General features: G+C 39.8%; 1 protein-coding gene across 40 annotated transcripts in view; it reads right to left on the minus strand.

Annotated features, from left to right (window-relative positions):
- The window catches only part of ZNF644 (zinc finger protein 644), a 90592-nt gene that overhangs the window by 21296 nt on the left and 42748 nt on the right, over window positions 1-26548 (minus strand). For 14 of the 40 annotated variants that reach the window (XM_075936463.1, XM_075936462.1, XM_075936469.1 and 11 more), the window contains one exon: window positions 26395-26459. The exons of 13 other annotated variants lie outside the window; for them this stretch is intronic. In XM_075936463.1, coding sequence (XP_075792578.1) covers window positions 26395-26453 — 59 coding nt within the window. In that variant the 5' untranslated portion in view covers window positions 26454-26459. Of the gene's footprint in view, window positions 1-377; window positions 16300-20381; window positions 21341-22701; window positions 22923-26372; window positions 26460-26548 lie in introns of those variants that run through there. 13 more of the 40 variants (XM_075936475.1, XM_075936473.1, XM_075936471.1 and 10 more) reach the window with 5 other exon arrangements.

Consider the following 26548-nt stretch of genomic DNA (forward strand, 5'->3'; position numbering starts at 1 on the left):
CTTCCTTATACTATATAAACGTGGCCTGAAGGATTTTCCTTCTCCTTCCTCCGCACCCTCCTCATCAACTCCAAAAAGATTTTCTTCTTCTGCTTGGTTTTACATTAGGATTTCCAGTCCCATTTAGAATGGAACACTATGTCAACTGAGAGCAAATGTACTGTGACATCTCAACAGTGCAAAAAGTGAAAGTTAAGCAACTGAATGTGCGAGAGAATTGTAAAGGTGCATCTAACTGGGAAACCAAAACTTGAGGCAGCACAAATCACTAAGCACTTCTGAAAAAATTGATCTTTGTTATGTTTGTTAACACCTCTTTAACTTCAATTACTAATTAACATTTTGAATAAATATCCTCTTAAAAAATCATCACCTACACTCCTTCAATTAAAGTGTCACAACAAACACCCTTGGCTCCTCCTAATGGTCCTTCAACAAAACCAAGGAAGACCGCACTTAACATTCCTTTTTCATAAAATTAAAATTAGAAATCAAGCAATAAGTCAAAAAATGCATTTTCAGCTAATGAACATATTATAAAGTAGTAAAACGGGCTCATATTGTCTTTTTAAAAAACCCTTTATACTTGACTGTAAAGAATCTCCCCCAACACAGATCTAGCAAATGTCAGGCCTCATGGAAATGCAGCTGCTATACTGCTTATACTGGAGCCAATTTACAGAGACAGAAAAGCACAGATTTACCAAGCCACACTTAATTTTCTCCCTCTTCCTTCCTAACACATTTGTACTATCTTATTTTCCTGGCATAGTTATTCTGTATCACTCTATAAAAACTAAACTGAGCTAAAGAGTCTGCAGAAATGATAATACAAATACAGTACTGTTTTATAATGAAAATAGCTTTTCATTACAAGCAATATATAAAAAAATGCTTTTCTTCACTATCAATATTCAGAACAATTACATTTCAGTAATATAGTATTTACTTAGTGTGCTGTCACAAATACATTGTTTAAAGAATGCCTTTAATGTATATTAAAGTAAGACAAATCTAGTTTAAATTGATTTATGCCATATTCTTAAATTAATCTAACTAGACAAAACATCCATTTTAATTCTTCTATTTCTTCAATTTCCAAAATTCTATTAAATATTGAGATTAACAAATTTTCACAGTAATTAAAAGACTAATAATAAGATCATATTCACTGTTATCACCCTAAAATGGCGATAATGCAGCACCCAGCAGGAGTCTTTACCTCACGTACACAAGTTAAAAATGGGTAGCACAAACATGCACTAAAGCAGTAGTGCAAATGTCAGTTAAAAGAAAAGCAATCTCTATGGATGTACCACAGTTTCCCTGTTAAATTTCTCATTGAATAAGTATAAAATATTGAACTCTCAGAGTATTCAATCATTCTGAAATAGAATTTAGGATTTTGTCATTTTAAGTTATTTATTCTTAAAATATTTGCTTTTTTTCCCATTTTACTATATTCACAGAGGTAGACAAATGTATGCTCAGTCAATTTGAGAGCCTATATTAGTTTTTCTCAACAGGAAGCAATGTTGCTAACGAAGTGGTAAATTCAGTGTTAATGAGTGGCTTCACTGTTACCACCTCTTGAGGTAAAACCTTCCATGTTCCATGTTCCATCCATCTGTTCTGGTGTTAGGGGTTCAGAGGAAGAACAGACGCTTCCCATTTAAAGCAACTTCATTGGTACCCCCTGAACAGCAGGGTGGCAAACTGAGAATATCATGTCGGCTTGGAGATTGCAATCCTCATTATCAAAATGGCTTCATGAAACTTTCCACAAGTTCACATGAAGAGACAAAATTATACTGTTGCACATGTGAAATTGTAAATGCATTAAAACTGTAGTAATATATAGAGTATTTAATTGTATTCAAATTATGGAACATGGAAATATTACACTCCAACCATCTCCAACTAGAAATTTACTTTAATGCTATGATGAACAGCAGTTTAATATCAGATTTTTTTATTTTTCATAAATTACTTCAGGTATTATAGGTTTATGAAAACGGAAAATGAGCCAGAGAGGTCTCCTCAAGACTACTGAAATTGACATAATTCTTTCCACACAGACTTCAGCAGACTTTGGATCAGGTCCCTAATGCACCACTCCAACTAAGATATATCAGATCATTTTAAGCTAGTTGTAGCATTCTCCCACCTATGAACAAAGTGTTGGAGCCAATTAGCTGGCACAAAAAGATGAAGTAATTTTATGTTCACAATGATTTTAAATGTCTTTTTGTGAGTGTATTAGGAGGCAGAGATTTGAGGCTGAAATTCGATAAGTACAATCCAATAGGTTTATGTAAGTGCTACAACATACAAATAATCTGCTCAGATATCCTTCAATTTATGCAATAAAACAATAAGCAGGGTTAGATGGTTTTAATAATGTTTTACCCTGAGCTTTGAATGTTCTTATTTTTAAGAGAATGTTTATGCTTGAACCTCAAGATGAATGATCTATTAAAGTGTAATCAGTTTCAGAAGGCACTTTCATAAGGCATTTTCAAAATAGTACAGTAGTTAAGATTGTATATTATTCTTAATGTGCAAATATAGCACACATGTAAAAGCTTAATGCTGTACATTGTACCATTAAAGCATATAATACAAACTGATCCAAATGCACAGTAGTAACCTTTAAAGATACTGTACTTACACAGCATCAGCCACTTCACTGTCAGGGTTTAAGTTAACAATTTCTTTGTAAATGCTGAATGTATATAGTATTCCTTCCTCATGTTAAGCATCATTTCTCTTTCTAAAATAGATACTTTTAAAAATAAGTTACGACTCCTGTCCTGGTTAAAAACTAGTATAACAAGGCATTTAGATTGTACGATAATAGCATATTTCAGGCACTACTGCAAACACAGAACGAAAGTCCCTGCCTTGAACAGCTTGCACAATATATACCTATAATATCTGGCTAATAAATACTGATAGCACTACTGTGATGAATTATCATCCAAGTGTATACAAGTAAGGGCCAAATTCATTTACACCAGGAATAATTCCACTGCTAGTATCAATATTACACCTGCACACACTATTTATTGTATTGAATTACTCAAGAGTGCACCAGTACAATCAAAACACAGTTTGCCCCCTCTATTTATAAATGGACATTAAAACCCCCTCCCCCCACACTAATTCTTCATAAACATCTTATTTGAAATATTTAACATAGAACATCTTATTTTCTAAAGAATCCTAATGAGTTCTGCAGCTATAACTGCCTGTAGCTAGATACTATAAGCCTTAAAAAGGTGCAAAGGTCAGATCTGTCTTCAAGATGACAGATCATCACTTAAATGCCTCAAGCTAATCTTATTGTCTCAGAAATCTCAAACATCAGTATTTCTGCAAACTATCAGCACTTGCTATAACACCCTTACTACACTACATCTTGAGGTTACTACAGAAGAAATGAGGTGATAATTGCATATTAACATAATTATTCTGTAATCCCTCTAAGCAAGCTTCCTAGGTCACTCAGTAATTCAGATTAGATGCAACCTTCCTGTCATCAAATCTATGCTGTCCACTTTCTGTTCATTAATAATTCTTTTTGATAGAAAAAGCACTAAATTTCATTCTTTTATGTAGATTATTAATTGTATTTATTACAAGTAGGTTAATATTTCTTGCCTACTTATTTCATAATGACAACCTTTGCCATGTAATACTGACAAACCAAATGATAATATTGCTCTCATTCTAGGCTAGTTCACTACAGAACTAAATATATGATACTGTTGCTTGCTAGTACTGTTATAGTTAGAGGATTGTAATTTTTTGTTATAACCCCTTTCTTTCTCAGGCATTTGCAATTTAAAAAAAACCTGGAAAGTCAGAGTAATAGGATTTAAACAAATTTGTCAAGAGCATAAAATGCTTTCCCACAGCCAATATAAATGTTCAAGCAAAAGCTGCAAGTACAAACTCAAATGAGCTGAAACCATGCATATTAAAGTAATATTAACATGAGACATTTTTGATAAGGCTATAGAGATTTGTTATTTTCTGAAACCCTGATTAAAAAGGACACTGGGAAGTAGGTGACAAACATTTTAACCAATGTAAAGGTGAGCTAATTTTACTCATCCTGTTTCTACAATATCAAAGAGAGAAAACAAGCCTTTAAGCAGAGTTTTAACCCTATATAAAACCAGCACCTCTGATTTTTTTAAACAGACACATTAATGATTTTAGACAGGAAATATGGATCCAACATTCAGCACCAACCTGTTCACTTGTACTTCTGCTGTCACCCAAAATGTGAAGCCTTGAAGACAAAAGATTGCTGCTACTAATATATCAATTGACAATTTTGAATGTACTTACTAAAATGCATATTTTACATACATAAGCTTTCATAGAGTAATTGCCCCTCACGTACACAACCCATATGTAATTGGGAGAAGAGACTGAACTAAAGCATAGTTTTTCAAGAAAGGGCAGTAACAGAAAATCCAGTCTGCTGGCTCTTTGATTCTTGTATGAGACATGACCAAAAAGTCAGGCTAACAGATTGGTTTAGTAGCCATGCAGAAAGAGGGGCTCTATAAAGTCACAACAAAGACAGAAAAGTAAAGGTGGTGAGTGATAGAAGAGAAAGAATGACCAAGAGATAAGGAGACATCGCTCCATTCTGGAAGCTCTTTTTTCTCTAAAGAAAAAAGTATACAGGAGAACTGGGGAGAAAGGAAGAGCCACAGCAGGCAAGAAATCATGTTGTTTGAGGGGGGTTGTTTTAATGAAGCAAATTGCCACATCATGTTTAAGCACTGGTTTAGAACATGTCTGAAAGTTTAAGACCTTCCAAAAAAAATGAAAGGAACAGAAAGGAGCAGAGATGATAATAAATTGGTACTAACTTGCCAACAGTCAGCCTGGAGGGAGATAGCCTGCTCTACCATCACAAACAATGCTAGCAGAAGCCAGACAGTCACCCAACAAAATATCCAAATGTGGTTCAAGCAAGGTCACCACCTTTTTTTAGTAGATTATGTTGTCACTCATGAAAGCTTATGCTCTAATACCAAGTCCACCAGTCTCCTTCTTGTTTTTGCTGAAACAGACTAACACAGCTTTCTCTCTGAAATTTAGCAGTTCTGGTTCTCTGCCTGTTAGAGCCATTCTGACCACTCTTTGAGACAGAGATACTTTATGTAAAGCTTCAAAGTGGTTTCCCCCATATTGCTGCTTGTATTTACAAAACAGATTGTTGAGACTGTCCTCCTATACTTGTGGCATAACACTATTGATCATGACATCTCCACTATTACGGGCTTGCCTTGTTTAGAAATCCACAATTTACAGAAATCCAGTAAATGCAGACATAACTGTTTAGCACATGGTCTGACCCCTTTCTCCTTTGGCTACTCCTGTTGAATTTAATTAAATACATACAGAGCATCCTATAAAATTTAGTAAAAGAGTAATGGAGGAAGGCTCCATTAAGCCTTTACCAAAGTAAGGATGTTAAGAAGCAGGTAATTGGCTAATCATGTAGTTAATACAATTTGTATAGGGGGTAGTCCCTGGAGCCAGGACTGTGCAGTCCTGGCTCACACTGACTCCAGGACTGTTGCAGCTCTGCCTCCCCCCCATGGGAAAGGTGCTGGGAAGAAAACGGCTTTTAAGCCAGCTCCCTCCAGCACTGGCTCCTGCTCCCCCCTTCCACGCTGCCTCTGATACAGAGGCAACAAAGTGGGGGGGGGGGGGGGGATACACGAGTAGTCGACCCAACTACCTGATAAGCCTATCAGGTAGTCGACTACTTTACTAGTTGCTTACATCCCTATACCAAAGCTCTCTTTTTAAAAGGAAAGAGAAAGCTGGAGTGCCACTGGTTCTGTGTGATATCTACATGGTTCAACTATTTTGAGTATGTGTACTAAAATACATCATCTGACACTCAAATTTACTTTTATTAATTCACGAGTGTAGGGTTTTGAAACAATTATGATTACTGGTTTGTAAACAATTCCAACCTAACTACCACTATAATGAATTGCTAAAATTAAGTTTGATAGGTGGTCTTGTGTAGCACTACTCAAATCAGAGAACAGAATCTAAGTCCTTGTATATGAGTCAAGCGCTCCATGAGTACGCTCAAGAAGCAACAGCCACAGAAAGAAGGAAAATGGACAACTGATTTGTTAACAAGTGACTCTGAAGACTGACATATTGTACAGTGACTTCCATTAAATGGTTTGGAATCAGTTTCATTCAGTTCTAATATAACAGCATCATATAAAACTTTGGCTTTTTCCTGAAGAAACAATCAAACTCATTGGCATCTTTCATTGTGTTTGGTCTGCAATTCACATAGACAATCTCCTCTCCATATTTTTCATTAGGTTAGATCGTATACAAACAACCTTCTTAGCACTCACTGGTGTTGCAGTTTTGCAACTTTCTTTAATTTTCTCAACTTGAGCACGGATCGTGCGCACACTAGACTCATGCATATTCAAAGCGTGGGAGATATCACAATTGCGTTCACCTTTTTCAATTCACTTAATCACTTCAAGTTTCTCTTCTAATGTAAACGATTTTCTATGCTTCTTGCTTGCAGAAGCAGATGTATCACTTTCCTTACGCTTTCCACCCATGATAAGGGATAACACACAGCAAGATATCTAGCAACACAGGTCGCCGTGGTTTGTTAAAACACAAGATAAACACATGAGTGAGCGGAGGAGCTCTGTGACCAGATGTATGCATCCGCTCATACGCATTACCATTGTTTTCACCAATAATCAAATGGTGAAGTAGTCCACCACTTCATTATTTTCATGTTATTTCAGGGACAGTAGTGTTAGTCGAAAAAAGTTCCCCACAAAAATCGTGCTATTGCAAAAACGTGTTAAGCGGGCACGTGTTAAACGAGTACAGTGGTTGTACACTGTACAGTGGTTGTAACTTGGGTCCTTAAAGACATATTCTGGCTTGCTGGAGGCAAAGTTTCCACCAGACAGGAGGCTGTAGTGATGCAAAGTATTCACACTATTCTTTCTGTTGGGAGTGTGATCACAGCCCACAGAGTGGGTAGTATAGTCATTGCATGGATTTTGGCATGGCAACCAGAAAATGTGTCAATTTAGTATACTACCATGACTGCCTCAATTAGCAGAGCTTGTGAGATCCAACACTAAGCACAAAATAAAGCTGGGCCTGATCAAACTTGGGATGCTAGAATGTAGTAGTACACACGATTAACTGATAAGCCTGGGCTTATTGGTTACTCATAACTACACACACCCTCCCCCTTACTGCGAGGGGGGAAGAAAGGGGCAGGTGGGAGCCATTATACATGGGGAATTGGCTTTAAAGCCAGCTCTCCATGAGCACCAGCTCCTACCTCCTCACCCCTAGTGTGTAAATGTGTGTGCGCTGAAAATTTCAGTGGATACATGTTTACACAAATAAATTTATTCTTACATCCCAAGATCAAACCATGACCAATATTCAAAATGCTCCTGACCAGTGGACTCCTCCCAAGATCTAAGGTGGAAATAATGTTTATCCTCTTTAGATGTTAATCCTCGGTTATGTGCAGTGGGTCTTGCTAAAGATGGAGAAGTGTAATTTAGACCTATATCCAATAATTAGAATATATCCAGCACACTTTTCAATGTGTGATCTCAGATTCAAATAAGCATACCAAATGCATTTATTTGAATATGCACTCCTTCATACCTGGTGCCATGCGAACTCTCACACTACATTTAAGTAGAGAAGAGGCTTTGGTCTTCTTTAACATTAATTACCCCTGACAGAAAAATTACTTTACACCTGATTTGATTATAGAAATCCAAATTTCTACCAAAACTTTTTCTAGAACATGTCACCTTCTTATCCAATTCTGAAACAACTTAATGCATTAAGATGTGCTGCATTTAACAGAAAATTATCATCTCAAATCACTTTTCAGACAGTGTATTAAGATAGCACTCTTATGAGGTACAAATATTATTCTCATTTACAGAAAAGTGAACAGATTGTGTCATGGCCAAGGGGAGAGGAGGGGTCAAGGAAGGAGAGGAGACTGCAACTAGCTACAATTTGGTAACCAAAATTCTTCGAACAAGACAGAAGGCATTAAAAGTCATACAATTCAAGAAACAGAAAAAGTAAGAGGGTGCAAAAAACCACACACACCCGAGCAAGTTTCTGAACTGGTAAAATATATCAGTGATTTACAAAGTACTGGGTTGCGACCCAGTACTGGGTTGAAGAAAGCCAGGCACTGGGTCACTTTGCTGTAGGGTGACACGGAGACCAGCAGGGGTGCTACGGCCAGCTTCCTGCCTGTTCTGGCACTGTGGATTGCCCTGTACCCTGGAAGCAGTCAGCAACAGGTCCAGCTAATAGGTGGAAGTGAGCAGCCAACTCTCAATATAAAATAGCAAAACAAGCCCAAAAAAAAAAAAAAGAAGCCAATCCCATTTCAAAACAAGTCCAAAATGAGCTCCGTCCATTTTGGTTCAGCAATGCCTGGGGACAAATCAAGAACCAATCAATGGGAGCCTGAAACCAAAGCTTGGGGCTGGGACAGCCTGTGGAGCTGTCCTGCTGCTGGCCACTTCCAGGGTTCAGTGCAGTCCACTATGCCAGGACAGGCAGGAAGCATGCCTTGCTGGCCCACTGTATCACTGACTGGGAGCTGCTGGAGATAAGCCTGTGCCCCAATAATCCCCTATCCCAGCCCTGAGCCTCACATATCCAGAAATCCCTCCTGTAGCCCAGACACCTCTTCCCATCCCATAGTCTGCACCCCTAGACCGAGCCCACACTCCCGGTTATCCCGCCCCCATGCCTTAAGCCCAGAGTTCCCATCCACATACTGAACCCCTCTACTCCCACCCTACACTGCACCCCAAAGTCCTCATTTCTGGCCCCACCTCAGAGACCACACCCCTAGATATAGCCTTCACCCCCTGCACCTCCCCTCACCCAAAACCCATCATCCCTGCAGCCCACCCTGGAGCCTGCACTCTAGTCAAAAAATATAATTATGCTGAATCATGGGCATCAACAATTTTCTTCAACTACATCGCAAGAAAAAAAAGTTTGAAAGCCACTGAAATATACCACATCCTCAGGCTCAGATCCTTCAGGAATGGCAAAGTGGTTTTTTACTAACCAAATAACAAAAGAAATTCACCTTTCAGTGAGAATATTTATGAGAAATTTAAAGCCCAAAACAATGATATTTTCAGAAAGTTTTAAGTATTGGAAAATAGGTGCTTATATTTGAGGAGGCAGTTTCATTATAACTCTCAGAATAATGTATATTTTCTTCTGAGAGTGACGGAATTGAACAATTTGCCACAAGTACATTTCTGAACTTCCATTTTCACTCAGGATGAGGTTGTGAGATTTTTACCATCTATTACCCTGAAAGAAAAGCAGATTCATCTTAGGTCAGAGTTGAAGCATGCTTATCATATAGTTATAGAAGTCAATACATATGAATTCAAGATTCCTGATAACACTCTTCTCTTGATTTTTGGAAGCAACAATTGATTAGATAAATAAAAAAGCGTCATGAATTTTTATCTGGTCGTTTAATTTTAAAATTCAAGTTTTTCTCCATGCATTATTTGTATTATGTTAGCATATAGGAACAGTAGTCACAGATCAGGAATCCATTGGGCTATTAAAAACAGGATGATTTCATTATGAACGATAAGTTTTTTATAGTGATTTTAGTACCTATTAAAGATTCCTAAATGACAACACTGGAATCTGAATTCCTATTTGACTACAGCTTGGATGGCAACAGTGCAAGTTTCCGAAGCCACAGAGCAGGGGTGGGCAATAATTTGACCGGGGGAAGGGGGGCACTCCAAGATTTTAGGAAGTGGGTGAGGCCACATTCTTCCATGATATTAGTGGAGGAGGTGTGAGGTCTGGATGGAGGTTGGGTGCAGAAGGGAGTTTGAGATAAGGGACTGTGGTGCAAGAGGGAGAGTAGGGTCTGGGAGGGAGTTTGGGTGAAGGAGGCAGTTGTGACCTAGGGCAGGGGACTGGGGTGCAGGGATTTGGTTTGTGATCTAGGAGAGGGAACTGGGGTGCAAGAGTCTGGGTTGTGACCTAGGGTAAGAGGGGATTGTAATCTGGGGCAAAGGATTGGGGTGCCATATCTGCAAGGGGACATGGGTACAGGAGGGGGGCAGAGGGTTTGGGTATGTTTAAGGGGTGGGCAGTAGTCTGGGGAAGGGAGGGGCCAGGGTGCCAGAGGCAGGCTCTTGCCAGGAGACTTACCAGTCAACAGCTCAACCAGCCTGCTTGCCTGCAGAGCTAAATGCTTGCAGAGCTTAAAACGTTTCTCAGCCAGCCTGCCTGCCCCGGGCCTGCACACGCTGAAATGCCATGTGCATGTGTGAATAACTGAGCTGGAGGGGAGGAGGTCATGGTTCTTTAAACAGGCAGCTCCCATTGGCCACTTTCTGACCAGAAACCAGCCAATGGCATTGTGCTGAGGGCGGGGGCAGTGGCCTGAAAATCTTGATATTTGAATACATAGGATTGGTAACACTGAAGAGCATATCCCCATCCTGTTGGGACCATAAACTGATAACCAAATTAGCTGTAACACAAACAACTATTTCTAAAGGTTTGAAAAGACAAAATCTAGCTAAGTCCAGCTAAAGCAACTTTTCACAATAAGTACAATTGCTCCCATCTCAACAAAGTCAGAACCTTTATCGTTTTACTGTAAAAACAACAAATTATTTGTAACTTAAAGATGTCTTGTGTATGCCCCATTAAAAAAAATCAAATTATTTGTAAAGGTAAGAGAGCCTCAAGGTAATCAATACTATGGATTCAGTTTCAAATAGTGAAACTTCAGAAACAGGAAATTTGCTTCTCTGCACTGAAACTTGTTTAGTACTCACCTTTGTCACATGACTATCTTTAAAATGAATATATTTTTGCAGTGGAAAATAACCAGCAGTTTCCTCTAGCTGTGATTCAACACTCATTAAAGCTGTTAAGTTTTTGCTTATTACATACTCAGTTTCAGAGTTCCATTTACTATTGCAGAGACATCCGTTTAGTATAAATTTCAATAATTTAAAAGCCACATTAATGTATTACAGAACACAGAGCCAGGAATCTTCCATTCCTCCTATTTTTTTTAATTACCAATGTGAGCTGTATTTTTGTGTGGTATTTGTCAGAAACTGATAAAACACCACACACTAGCAAAAACCCTCAAGTTCTCTCAAGAAAACAATTTGTCCAGTACAGGTATAATGCAGACCATCTAAGGCCATGGTTCCAACATGCTAGCCACTAGCCACGTGAAGCTATTTGGCCAGTTTAGTGTGGCTAGTTCTTCACTATAGTGGCTACTGTTTCAGAACCAGTTGGACATCATGAATCTAAGGTGTACAGAGGTAGTGTACATTTGAGGGAGAAGTGATAAAGGAGATATACATATGCATTTGATACGGTCTCGTATGATCTTATCAATAAACTAAGGAAATACAACCTAGATGGGGCTACTATAAGGTGGGTGCATAAGGAAGGAACAATCAGTTTCATGCATACAGAATGGGAAGGGATTGTCTAGGAAGGAGTACTGATGAAAGGGATTTACAGGTCTTAATGGACGACAAGTTAAACACGAGTCAACAATGTGACACTGTTGGGAAAAAAAGCAAACATGATTCTGGGATGCTCACAACACTCTTGTTACTGTAAGACATGAGAAGTGATTCCTTCACTCTCCTCTGCACATATTAGGCCTCAATTGGAGTACTGTGTCGAGTTCCGGGCACCACATTTCAAGAAAGACGTGAAGAAATTGGAGAAGGTCCAGAGAAGAGCAACAAGAATGATTAAAGGTCTAGAGAACATGACCTATGAACGAAGAACGAAAGAACTGGGCTTGTTTAGTTTAGAAAAGAGAAGACTGAGAGGGGACATGATAGCGGTTTTCAAGTATCTAAAAGGGTGTTATAAGGAGGGGGAGAAAAATTGTTCTCCTTGGCGTATGAGGACAGGACAAGCAGCAATGGGGTTAAATTGCAACAAGTGAGGTTTAGGCTGGACAGCAGGAAACACTTCCTGCCTGTCAGGGTGGTTAAACACTGGAATAAATTGCCTAGGGGGGTTGTGGAATCTCTATCACTGGAGATATTTAAGAGCAGGTTAGACAGACACCTGTTAGGGATGATACAGATCATGGCTACTCAACTTCGGAAGCCCTGGGGCCACAATAATACTCAGAGCACATGCTGAGGCCCGCAACTTAAGTGTGGGTGCATATATACACAAATATATGCATATAGCTCCTTTCACACTGACAGTCATGAATACAAAGATTAAGGCAAGACTACATAACACACAGGCCCCATTTAAGTCAGCTCTACTAACATTAATAACATCCAATATTTATCCAATTTCCACCCATATGACAGCACTTTTAATGAGCCAGGAATTCAACTACTAAAGCACATATCAACCCAAACCTCACAGTAAACCCAAACCACACCATGGGCCTCAAACAAATGGGCTTGGGCTGCATGTGGCCCACGGGACACGTGTTGAGTAGTCCTGATCAAGACAGTGCTTGGTCCTGCCATGAGGGTAGGGGACTGGACTCAATGACCTCTTGAGGTCCCTTCCAGTTCTAATGTTCTATGATATTTTAGTTTGTTTTTTCACTTTTAAAATAAAGTTCTATTTTCCAGAAAAGACAGCTCTGCAATATAAATCAGCCATACTTCCACCTGCTCTATGTAAACATTCCCTCCCCAAGATGTCTTTTCTTCAGTCATGTCTATGCTACCATTTATGTTGGCAAAACTTATGCCACTCAGAAGTGTGGGGGAAAAACCACATTCTCCTAAACAACAAACGTTTCACCAGCATAAGTGGCAGTGTGAACTATGCTATATTGGCAGAAGAGTTTCTCCCAAGGACATAACTACTTCTACTTGTTGAGGTGGTTTTATAATGTAAATGGGAGAGCTCTCTCTTGTTGTCATAACAGCTACCCAAGCGAACTCTGTAGGCTCACCAGCATAGACCAGTCTGATCTCTTGTTCTGGTTCATGTGTTCCTGTCAGATGTCGGGCCAAGCAGGATAGATAGCCTCAGTGGAAATCTCAGTCACCAAGAACCTATCCTAATCCTTTATACTTTGCATCTTCTATGATATCATTGATTTACTATCTTCTTTGATAGAAACTGGAATCCTACCCACTGTAATCCAATCCTATCAGCTCATACGTCTGAGTCTTCCAGGTATTACACTAAAAAAATGAGAGCATGTTACAGTGCAGAACCAAACACTATGGATATCGAAGTATTAGGGGACTGATTAATGTATCTCCTGCTTCAGTCCTCTCATTCTAATTCCTTAATCTAAAAATATTTTATTTGGGTTGACAGCTGCGCTGCCCAAGATATTTTTTTCTAAAGTTAAAAAAGGACTCCTTTATGGAGCAACACTAAATTGAAAAACAGCTTTTAAAAACATTTCCTATGTATTTCATTGCTACTGAATATGCTGCACAACTCACTTCTTGACAAACTATTCTTCCAAATCTAAGTTTTCATCTAAATGAAGTTTTGTTCCTAGCTTTCATGATAGCAGGCAGTCTGAAGAGTCTAAGATAGATGAGAACAGTCTCCATTTAGCTTTATGGAGTACATTATAATCACAGAAGTGTAGGGCTGAAAGGGACCTTAAGGAGCCATCAAGTCCAGCCTCTTGTGTTGAAGCAGAGCCAAGTAAACCTAGACCATCCCTGAAATGTTTCTCTAATCCAGCGGTTCCCAACCTTTTCCAGAAGGGGACCCATTTTGACAATTCAGAAAGACTTGGTAACCTAAGGCAATCCAAAAATGGGGAGAGTGGGGGAGGGCAGAGCCACCTGGGGAGACACTTGGTGACCCTTTTGAAATGTAATAGATTGGGAAACCCTGCACTAATCTGTTCTTAAAAGCCTGCATTGGTTCAACTTCCTCATTTGATTTCAGAATCAAAGGTCAGCATTTTTAACCATTACTGGTAATCATTTCAATATAAACATCCAGCCAATATGTTTATCCCAGCAACCCAAACCACCCAAATCTTCTCTATCCAGCTGCTAAAACATCTAGTTTCCCAATGATCCCCACTGAAATTACATGGAAACTCACAAATTTTGTGGAGAGTGTTATGTGTATCAAACAAATTAAATGCTAACCAAATGATTAATACAGAGGCTGAAGGTTTTGAGAGCAATATTCTAAATTCATGGTGTCCAACATGCTAGCCACTAGCCTCAAGTGGCTAATTCGCTATAGCAGAATATTTACAACAACCATGGTGTCCAAGCCGTTTTGAAGCAGTAGCCACCACACACACACACACACACACACACACACACACACAGAGAGAGCGTGCCCGAGCATGCGCCAGGGCTCAACAATCAATGTAATCTACTTGCCTGTGGCGAGTAGATTACAAGCCGGCACCAGCAACGCAGCGCGGTTAGCGCATGCGCAGTGTGGTCTGCACATGTGCAGCGCCCCGAACCGAGCGGCTGGCGAGCAGGGCTCCCCGCGGCTTGGTGAACCCTGTATATAGCTATATAGTTATACATAACTACAGTGGCTACTGCATCAGAACTAGTTGGACACCATAGTTCTAAAATATATAAAGATGTAAAGATGTGTACAAAATACATTTAAAGTACTGTTGAGACTGAGGCCACGTCCCTACTTGTCGCGCAGGATATCAGTCTTCTGGCATTCTGAGTTAGAGGGTCTAGTAAAGACTCGCTAAACTGAACGCTGAGGGTGGCCCCGGTCAACGCCATTACTCCTCACATTTGCAAGGAGTAAGAGAAGCCGAAGGGATCATTTGCTCCTGCTGACATCCCACTGCGAAGATGGTGTGAAGCTTGGTTTAAGGACACCAACTACATTATTTTGTTCAGCCTTAGGTAAGGTCTAAAGCATTGAACCGGAGACAATGTTAAAGAATTGTGAAAGTCTCCCCCTGCTTTCTTGTCCATTCAAATACTAAGTAGCACTAATTTTAACAAAAATAACATCTTATTGGCAGAAAAGAAATTTTTTTCAGTATTTATAATGAAGATTTGTAAGAATTTTCAGCAACCAACAGTGCCCACTGAAGAAAATAGGAATTCAACACTTCTGAAAAATCTGGCCACTTTATTTAGGTGCCTAATCCTTCTCTTGACATTTTGGTTCAAATAGGGGGTGTAAAGTGCTTTTTCAAAATTCAGCCTCTTTTACATAAAAATGTGGATTTTTAAAAATATTGCTTTTATTTAATTATGAAGCAGTTTCAAATGTTCTATGTCAATGTCACACAAAGAATAAAGATGATTTATTTTCTATGTATCAAAAATGTTTAGTCTATTCAAGGTTTACTTTCTACCTCAACCGACCCCCCCCCCACGAAAGATTGATCATTCTTAAATGGTTTGGGGCTGGTTTGTGTTTAAGTTTAGTTCTCATCTCCATCAACTCTGACACTTCCAAAATAAAGTCTTATTCTCTTCACTATATATTTAATAGACTTACAGATTTTTCAGGCCAAAAGAGGCAATCACAATTCAGTACGATCCCTCCTCCCATCTAAACACAGACATTGAATTTCAACCAATTTTTCCTGTATTGAGCACAATAACTTGTGATTGAACTAGAACATATCTCCTAGAAAGACGTTTAGTCTTTATTTAAATATTCCACGGGATAGAGAATTTATCAAGAACCTTAACAATCTGTTGGTTAATCAACCCTTTTTGTACCTTCTTTCCTGTAGGCATTTGTCCAATTTCAACTTCCTGCCACTGGATCTTGTTATGTTTGTCTGCCAAATCCTCTAGTATCAGACATCTTCTTTCCGTGTATGTACTAAGCATGATCAAGTTGTATCAAATATTTTTTCAATATCCTAAATACACCAAGCTCCTTAATCTCCCACTAGAAGGCTTCACAGCCCATGATTCATTTTGGACAATTCTGACTTCAGTCCTTCATAGCTCTTCTTTATTCGTACACTTGATTTATCCTCCAAACCTCTCTTCTGTTCTCCTCTGCCTATGTAAATTCCTTTCCTTCACTTTGGCTGTGTCCAGACTCAGGGGTTTTTTCGAAAAAAGTAGCCTTTTTTCGAAAAAACTTCCCCTGCGTCTAGACTGCAGCCACGTTCTTTCGAAATTAAATCGAAAGAACGCGGCTTTTCTTTCGATGGCGGTAAACCTCATTTCACGAGGAAGAACGCCTTCTTTCGAAAGTTCCTCTTTCGAAAGAAGGCGTTCTTGAATGTAAATAGGGCTTCTTCGAAAGAGAGCATCCAGACTCACTGGGTGCTTTCTTTCGAAAAAGCAAGCCGCTTTTTCGAAAGTTCCACGTGCAGTCTAGACGCTCTCTTTCGAAAGAGGCTCTTTCGAAAGTATCTTTCGAAAGAGCCTCTTTCGAAAGAGGCTTGCAGTCTAGACATAGCCTTTGAGATTCTGAAGCATCCTCTTTCTTAATATACCATGTAGTCTGTCTTTCCTCATTATAACCTAGCTCCTTGCATTCACACTTCCAATATTTTTATTTTACTTATGTCTAGAGTAACTGGCAGACAGATCAGTATTGTGGCTACAAGTGACTTTTTATCATTACAATTCAATTTTATTAAGTATTTGCATTTCAAACAAAAATTACATTCTTTTGTTGCTGTCAATTCTTTCCTTCCTGTAAAATTCTCACCCTTTTCAACTTTTTTTAATTAAAACTCTGCATTTTATCAATTCCTAGAAAATTCTAGGTTCACACACACCACTCCTAACATTGGCAATATACAAATGAAGGAATTTTACTAAAAAATTTCCACTGATGCTATCACCAGATGCAGCTGCAGTTAAGCCTCCTGAGCATATTAATCACTCCCCCCCCCCCCGTGAACAAAATATTATAGGTGTATGGAGATAACTATTTTATCTTCTCCATTATGCATATGTCACTATGAACATCACACCTATTATGCTGCTCACCACCTTCTTTAGACCTCTTTTAGTATTAGTATTTTCCAGATGTATCTCATTAAATTGCTCTTTTTGGGATTACTCCTCCTCCAGTGTATTAACTTGCATTTTTCTATGTTGCAATTTGACATTTTCTATTAATATTTCTAATATTCATGTTTTCCATTATTACTCAATTTCATGGATTTAAGATCTGTAAATTTCACTATTGTTCTGTGGCTTTTACCTTCCTCTAGGGCAAGACAGCTTGCCTGGACTGCCTTCTGATTTATCATGCTTCAAAGGAGTCTACCCAATGTATTGTTTGGATTTTTGGGGGGTTGAGGAGACAAAGAGGTAGCCATTTCAGCTCCTGTTACAAGGGATGAGAATTCTCCCCACAGGAGGCACCTTTGTAAGGATGCTGCAAAGGGTGTGTCCTCTATCCCTGCAGACCTCAACCCTACAAACACAGTCTTCATGGAACAAGCAATTCTGAAAGCAGTTTTCCCTTAAAGCCAAAAAGTACTGCAATTACACCAGTGTGAGGGGATATCCTTAGGAAAGTAGTCCTTGTCCTGCTGTCTGGAGCCATAGTCTCCAAAATACAAAATAAATTGTGCTCTTTCAATTGAAGTGACTGAATAAAAAGAAATATTATAGATGAACAAGTGATCACAAGACTAAAGATTCCCTTAGTGACTAGCTATATAAACAGAGGCACGCACATTTCTCTAAATGTACAATGTCATCATTTAGCAAAATTAACAAAATTACAGTGTGTTAGAATTCATTAAGTATGCCATTCCCAATACAAGTAAAACATTAAGGTAATCAATAGGTTATTATACAATGAAAAGAATACCAGTTATTAAGCTTTATAGTTAAAATATTGCTCAAAGCCAACACTTAAAAAAAAAATCACATCTTTTTAAGTATACATTTTAAATATTCTAACTTCTCCATAAAATGGTCTTTGGGACATAAAAATGAAAAGCTTTTCTGTACGTTAAATAAAAGCCTCTTGCAGATCAGTCTTTCCCTATTTTAAAATAAAATACATACAATTCCCTGTATACTCTCTAATTTTAAAGAGAATTAAAGCCATTTTCCTTTTGAAGCCAAGTACTGCCACCAAGTGGTGGTCAAATTCTTTAACCAACAATTTGTTGGAATAGACCAAAAAAACCAACAACAACAACAAAACAGAGGACTGAAAACTTTTTTTCCCCCAAAACCAGCATGAAAAACTATTAAAACTATTCAATTACCACAGACACAGTGGATTTGTTAAGTGTTTCAGAACTAAACTTTCCTTTCAGTCTCAACTAAAGCTTTTTTTCTAATACTAATTTTAAATACAGTATTGTTTACTGTAGCTTTTAACCAGTATTCAAAGCCATGAACAAACATTTTTTTAAACTCTTATATTTATACTGAAAATTAATAATATGATAGAATAGTTATATCCTGCAAAGGTTAGAGTAAATTTAATTTTAGAACTAGGAATGTGAAAGTTTAAATTGGTAAGAACCGGTTCCAATTAACTGTTAGCTGGTAGGGGCTGGCACAGCTCCCCAATTGCCATGGGCAGCAGGCAGCTTTAGCTTCACTGGGGGGCCTGCTGCGGACCAGTCCAGCATCCGGAGAAGCCTTTGTCTGTGGTGGACCCACGCCACTGTGGACAGGCTGCTCTGGCAGGGGCTGGCATCCAGCAGCCCTGTGGGCAGGGGGCTGCTCCCAGCTAGGTTGAAGTGGTCCCCCACCCAGATCCTGCTTAATTAGTTCAATGTTAGGTTAGCTTAACGTTTAACCAGAATTTTACAACCCTATTTAGAACAGCAGTAACAGTTTGGTGAATTTTGATTTCTGTAAGAATTTACATGTTAAGCTAATGGGACGGACGCTGTCTTCCTCTGATCTGTGCTAAGGATGTTAAGTATCAGGTAATTGACTAATCCAATAGCCAATGCATTTTTGCATCAACTATTCGATTAATCTATAGGGTACCTCCGCCCCTGAAGTTTATCAACAGCCCCTATGGCTGTTACTATACTTCAAAGGCAAAAGCGCCAAAGTCTGGGGTCAGCTGGGGAATCACCAGCTGATCCCCTGCTCCACATAGCGCTGACCCTGGGCTCTGTGCAGCACTGCCACTTTGAAGCACCCCTCTCACTGCCTCCATCTGATAGGAGCAGCAAGGCAGGGGGGAAGCATTTGCTTATTGGACAGTTGACTAGTCCTTCACATCCCTAATCTGTGTAGCCCAACCTGGATATTGTCAAAGTTTAAATAGTAAAAAGGCTTAGAATCCTCTAGCAACTCTAAGGGTACGTCTAGACTACATGCTTCTGTCGCCAGAGGCATGTAGATTAGGCTACCAGACATAGGAAAATGAAGCGGCGATTTAAATAATCGCCGCTTCATTTAAATTTACATGGCTGCCGCGCGATAGTCTGGACAGGTGGGTGTCGATATCAAAGGTATTTGTCGACCACTCAGGTATACCTCATCCCAGGAGGCATACCTGGGTGGTCGACAAATACCTTTGATGTCAACACCCGCGCGTCCAGACTATCGCGCTGAGCCAACAAACAGCTGATCAGCTGTTTGTCAGCTCAGCGCGGCAGCCATGTAAATTTAAATGAAGCAGCGATTATTTAAATCGCCGCTTCCTATTCCTATGTCTGGTAGCCTAATCTACATGCCTCTGCCGACAGAGGCATGTAGTCTAGACGTACCCTAAGAAAGAACAAGATTTTCCTAGAACAATCCAGGCAGGGCTTGCTTACATATAAAGCTAGCACTCAGCCATTACTGAAACTGTTTTAAAAGTATTGTGTTTATATATCATCCTCTCCTGTAACTTGTACATCAAAGTTTTATGGTTCTTTTCAGTAGTTATTATTACATGATTTCTCTTCAAGTTGCTTGATCATGCTGCTGCAATCAACAGGCAGTCACACATAAGGCTTATTCTCACAGTGGTTACAGATTTTTATTGGCAGTATGAAATTGAGTTTTCACAGTGCAAATCATTAATACTCAAAATTCCTAAGAGTTTTTTGTTTACTGAAAAATTAATCAAATAGAATTTAAGTTATTTTATATATTATAGTGCCTAAAGGTCACAACCCTGTTGGTCAGGAAATGGAAGAAATCAGTTCATTTTGATTACTGACCAAAACATCTTAGATTTGTCAAACTTTGACATCAGCTTGTGCATTAGTACAAGAGTACAAATTCTGAAATTCACAGAAAATCAGGAGCATAAAGACAGAGAATTTCCACATCCATAGCATGTTGCCTCAGTATGAACTTAAAGTCCAGCTTCCCTACAGTCAACTTAAGAAATTTTTAACTCACTTTAGCTGACGTTTGTCATGTTTTTGGGATTTTTCAAAGGGACGTTCCATTAAGCTCCAAACGAAAATTCTTTCTTCAGTTCATATTGACACATATCTAGTAACTTGATACTTTCTTTGGTTGATACTGGAGTTATGCCATTTTGCTCTTTGAAAACAGATTTTTCAAAATGAAAAAATACAGCTCTAGTAATGTGGTCCATTAAATATTTTATAGGTAACTTAATATTGTAGGTACAATTTATAAACTTAAAGCACAATGAAGTATAACTGAGGAAACCATCCACCCTATCTCCCCAAAATCCATCTTCTCTAGATTAGCAAGACTTTCTAATCTTCAAAGGAAAATGGCAATGATCAGCACTTTTATTTTCTTCTATGGCTCCTCACACACTACCAGAGGCTATCCTTTCTAGTTTCCTGATGCATCTTTCAAACTTTAAGGGCAAGCCCTCCCTTCTCTACCCAACTCTACTATACTGGTCAGTGATTGACATTTAGGGAAGTTCTTTGCACCTGTCCTGGGGCCTGCGTCTTATGCTCCTAATTCAATAGCTATGCTCTCCAATGATCACATGTATTTTTAAATTATAAACAATAAAAGCCAATTCTAGGCCATGCCAAGGAAATAAAGACTGGGAGCTAAGAATCTGGCTGTTTGGGATGTGGAGAGAGAGGATTCTCTTTTCGAATATTAGCCAACATACTGAATGACAGGAAAGGAACCAAATTTTTTTTTCCAGAATAAGAGAGAGAGCTACCACACGTCCAATGTGCAAATTACAGTAAAAGAAGAATACCAGGCTGTAAAAGTGGAATAGGATACAAAACACATAACACCTAATTTTTCTTTTCATTGCCCAATAGGCATCTGGACTATATTTAGTCTAATGTGAAATTAACTGCATAAATCAGTTTATTTGTAAAACTATTTAAATTCTCTCTCACTCTCACACACACACACACACACACACAATCTAGTTGGAATCTTCCAGAGGAAACAAAAACACACTTAAAGTTTTTTTTACTGTTCAAGTAAAAGAAAAGTTGGAAATTCAGAATTCTACATCAAATTACAACGATCACGACTTTAGGATACATGAATGCGCAGAACAAAAACTGAAAAAACAAGAAATAGTCTAGTAGCACATTAAAGACTAACAAAACATGTTGATGGTATCATGAGCTTTCGTGGGCAAAACCCACTTCCTCAGATGACTGGAGTATAAGCAGCCCAGATCCAAAAATAAATAAGGGGGAGGGGGAGAGGGGAGTAAGGAAGGAAAAAGGGGAGGTGAGGAGGAAAAAGGAAAGACAGTGAGTAGATAGTTCAAATAGTTATAAGAGGCTGTTAAGAACCATTAGCACCTCCATTGGTTGGTTAGTTGGTTGGTTAAGTCATTAAAAGGTGGAAGATAGTGTATGAGCCATCCTATATCCCGGTTCAGAGCATTTGCATAAGAATTAAACTTGTGAATGAGGTTGAGTTCCAAGCCTTCTCTCCAATCAAAGGCTCATTTAACTGCACATCCACTAATGTGATCTATGCCATCAAATGCCAGCAATGCTCCACTGCAATGTGTACTGGCCAAACTGGACAATCTCAACAGGAAAGAATTAATGGGCACAAACCAGATATCTGACAAGGCAATACAGAAAAACCTGTTGGAGAACACTTTAATCTTCCTGGACTTTCATTCATGGATTTCCAAGTCACCGTTTTGTTTCAGACAAATTCCACAAGCCAAATACACAGAGAAGGATTGGAACTTAACTTCATTCACAAGTTTAATTCTTATGCAAATGGTCTGAACTGGGATATAGAATGGCTCCAACACTTCCACTTTTTAATGACTTAACCAACCAAACAAACAATGGAGGTGCTAATGATTCTTAACAGCCTCTTGTAACTATTTGAACTATCTACTCAATGTTTCCCTTTTTCTTCCTCGCCTCCCCTTTTTCCTTCTCCCCCTCCCCCTCCCCTTATTTATTCTTGGATATGGGCTTATTATACTCTGGTTATCTGAAGTTGTGAGGTTAGCCCACAAATGCTCATGGTACCATCTACATGTTTTGTTAGTCTAGTATCACCTTAAAGACTATTTCTAGTTTTCAGTTTTTCATGTTACAGATTAACTTGACTACCACTCTGAAGCTTCAGAACAAAAACTCTTCACCAAGTCCATCCTCTGCTTTCCAGTAAATATATCTTGCAATTTGACAAATATACCAAACTAAGTAATTTATGTGTCATAATTATACACTGCATTAGGTAAGCCAAATCCGAGAGACAGATCTAGAAAACAATGGTTACTTACCTTTAACAGCAATGGCTCTTTAAGATGTCTTATCCATATTTGATTCCACCTCTGGTGCACACAAATTATGTGCACAAGAGCCAATTTTTTTTTTTTGACTAGCCGTGTCTCCTGGAGTCCCACCAGTTTTACAGATGTCCTCACAGTCGCTCCTCAACTCCTTCAAGGCTCCCCATGAGTATTCACTCCCATGGAGCCACCTGCTCCCTGCAATGCTGCCTCTTCACCAGAGGCAGCATGGGTAAAGAAGTGGGGAAGATATGACCCAACTATTTCTCATTTCCTTTAAGGATACAGAATTCTGTGGCTATGAGGCATGAAAGCAGGGAAGGTAGACAGTTTGTGGAACTCTATGTAGACACAGGCACTCAATAGGCAGTGAGCCACTACATAAACTGGCCCTGACCCACAATAACCAATAAGGAGCATGACTGCGGAGCTCTGTCTGTACAGCAAAGGATCCTTCACAGAGACCCATGCCAGTCCCAAGAACATACCTTCAGATCTTGTGTGTTTGGTTTTGGGATTTTTGCAGTCTCATTCATCTGCCACTAAACCATGGTACTCATCACACCCCTCCTCTCCATGCTATCACCCATCCTCATCCTCTTGCCTCTTCCCTACCCCTCCCACTGGCTCCATCTTCCTTTCCTAGTTATCTTAACCAGGGATGTCAGCATGTAGTCAATTACATGATTATAATGTAATTATATCAACTGCATGCAACTCCCCCTTTGGTGACTCTGATACAGAAGCAACAATGGGGCGGGGGTGGAGTGGGAGCTGGTGCCCATGGGGAGCCAGCTTTCAAGCCGGATCCTGAAGAGCCACCTGCCCCCCCTTCTGCCTTCCAGAGATGCAGCAGTGCGGGGGGGGAGGGGTTGATGTGTGAAGAGCCCACCTGTCCCCTTCCAACTGTCCCCCCCACGCTGCTGCCTCTATGGGAGGTGGGGGGGAAGCAGGCAGCTCTTCAGAGAGCCGGCATGTGCAGGGAGCCAAATTAAAAGCTGCTGGGGAGTCAGCTTAAAAGCCAGTTACCCACGAACACCAGTTCCTGCAGAACTGCCTCTCTCTCCCACCCTGCCACCTGTGCTGATAGATACACAGCAGTGTGGAGGGTTAGTGGGGCTGGCAGGAGCTAGTACACATGGGAAGGAGGTTTCAAGCCAGCTCCCCAGGCGGATTGGCTCTCATGGAGCCACCTGACCCCTGCAATGCTGCCTCTTCATAAGAGACAGCGGAGGTGGGGAGGGAGAGAAGGCAGGAGCCGGTGCTCGCAGGGAGCCAGCTTAAAAGCCAGCTCCCCCAGAGCACTGACTCCTGCCTGCCATCCCTGTGTGTAAATGTGTAGCCACTAGAATTTCCAGCAGTTACACGTTTACACAAATAAACAATAGTTAACATCCCTAATGTTGACCCCTCTACAATACTGCCTACACATCTATCCCTGCTCTTTTCTTCTCCAACCCCAACCTGCTCCCCTCCTCCTGCCTGCACAAATCTAGGTCTCTCATACAAATCCTCATCATCTTTGGTGACATTTGCCCCAACTCTGACCTTCCCTCCACTCCTCATCTCCACCCGTCTTGCATTACCATCCCCAACCTCACACCTGCCCCCTTCCTCCTCTTGCTGTGATTTCTAAAAAGAAGAGTCATTCAGGATCTCTTCCTCTGTCACTCGTTCTAGCTCCTGGCTCTCTCAGACCTCATTCCCTTTGTCTGCCTCTGCCTCTGTAGATGCCCTGATATGGAGGCCCATCCTTCTTTCACATACTCTCAGACCATGGTAAGGGTGGTAGGATTCTCTTCTTCTGATCCTGATGCCATTTTCAGCAACTTTTATCCCTTTCCAACTTCTTCCTTCTTTTGACCAAAACTATCTGTCTCCTCTTCTCTCCCCCTCATGTTGCTGCCAGCTGCCATCAATTTAACTCCTTCACATCAGTCTTCTCCTCTGATTTCAACTCCTAGCTCTCTCTTCTTTTCCTCTCAGACTCCCACATTCATATATAGTGACTCCAACTTCTGTATTGACAACACATCCCACTGGGACCTACTCACGTCTTTATTCTGACCTCTTCATTTGGCCTGCAGCCCTAATTTACTCTTCCTTTCACCAAAAGGACCACTTACTTGTCATGCCTCCAGGCAGTGGTCTCTCTGTTGCTGAATTCTCCCTCCCTAACAATCATCTATTCTCTTTCAGCACACCCAACAGCTTCCATGCCTTTTCTTCTCCTGCCCCGCCTTTCTGAATAATTGCCTACAAACACAAATTCAACTCTATTATGAGGTTTCATGAATCTACCTTTTGCAGACCTGTCTCCTTCCACCCAAACTAAAACCCCAGGCCCTATCTCTGATATCTCCCCATGGATGGCTAGCCATCAGTCCTAACTAAACATGGCTAAAATGATTTGTCACCGTTCTGTCTTTGTCACTGTGGACAACAGCACCTTCCTGCCTGCCACTCAGCCCCATAATGTGGGTATCATCTTCAACGGAGGCCTCTCTCCAAGTCCTCACATCCAGGCTGTGTCTAAATATTGGAAATTCTTTCTGCATAACATCTGTAAGATATAGCCTTTTGCGCCCATCCAAACAGCTAGAACGATTGCTCAGTCTCTTGTCATCTCAATTATTACATGTTTTCTGAGGCCTTGAAAAGTACAGTTTTACCCTACTCTGATCCATTCAGAGTGCTACTGCAAAGATCATTCTCTAAGCCCATTACTTTGGTCATGTCACCCCCTCTTTGAATCCTTCCACTGATTTCTCCCTTTTTCTTTTGCATCAAACATTAGCTACTTTTCTTTGCTTTCTAGACCTTTTACAGCCTACCCCTAAACTGCCCACTATCTTACTCATCACAACAACCACCACTTCACACTTGGGAAAGAGCTCTCTGTAAATGTCATTATCCTCCTTCAAATACCTGCTTTTGTCACAAGACATACAAAATACTTGACAATACTTAAACTGCCAGTATGCTGAAAACTCTATCACACTGACCAATATTGTTTCATTGTTTCCTTTTAATTCCATCTATATCTGTTTACTGTCTTATTGCCTCGATAGTAACTATAGAAGCTATTTGTTCAGTGCTTATACAAAACCTAGAACAATGGAATCTGGGTCTGTGAATGGGGCTTCTGAATACTATGGTAACACAAATTAATAATAATCTCACAGAACCACAGTTACTGAATGCAATAAAACATTCTTTCATCTTTGAGTGACTGTTCATATGGATCCATTTCTGTTAAAGTAGTGATCTCAGTTACAGTTGGGTGCTAGGAGTCTTATTTCAAAAAGGATCGTCAGATAGCTCTACCAATGTGGACATGTGATCCTGAGGTCTCAGCTAAGAAGCAGTTCTAGTAAATGTGTGGACTGATACCCACACAACCACCATACACATTTCTGAAATAGGGATGCTGTTTGGAGAAGTCACAGAAGCGGCGTGAGACCAAATAAAATGGGTTCTAATTTGCATGGAGGGATAGAATTTAGCAATCTTGTAACATGATTTAATTCAGATGGATGCTCCTATAGACAGCTTTTGATTAGTTATGTCTTGACATGTAATCTCATCTGCAGAGACTTGACTCTTGTTTGGCCCAGCAGTAATCTTCAGTTAAAAAAAAAAAAAAAAAAAAAAGAGTCAACCTGCTTGTATGCTGCATTTTACCATGAGATTTCCCACTTGCTGCATAGCCAGATCAGGTTCACTCTGAAGCAGCATTTCATTCCAGCCTGTTTCAAAAAACAAATGGTCCTGGTCATGCCCTTGGTAAAAAAAAGCTTATCTAACACAAGTCTTGGCCAAACTCCTACTGCTCAAC

Source organism: Pelodiscus sinensis, chromosome 9 (genome assembly GCF_049634645.1).
Source record: "Pelodiscus sinensis isolate JC-2024 chromosome 9, ASM4963464v1, whole genome shotgun sequence".
NCBI lineage: Eukaryota > Metazoa > Chordata > Testudines > Trionychidae > Pelodiscus > Pelodiscus sinensis.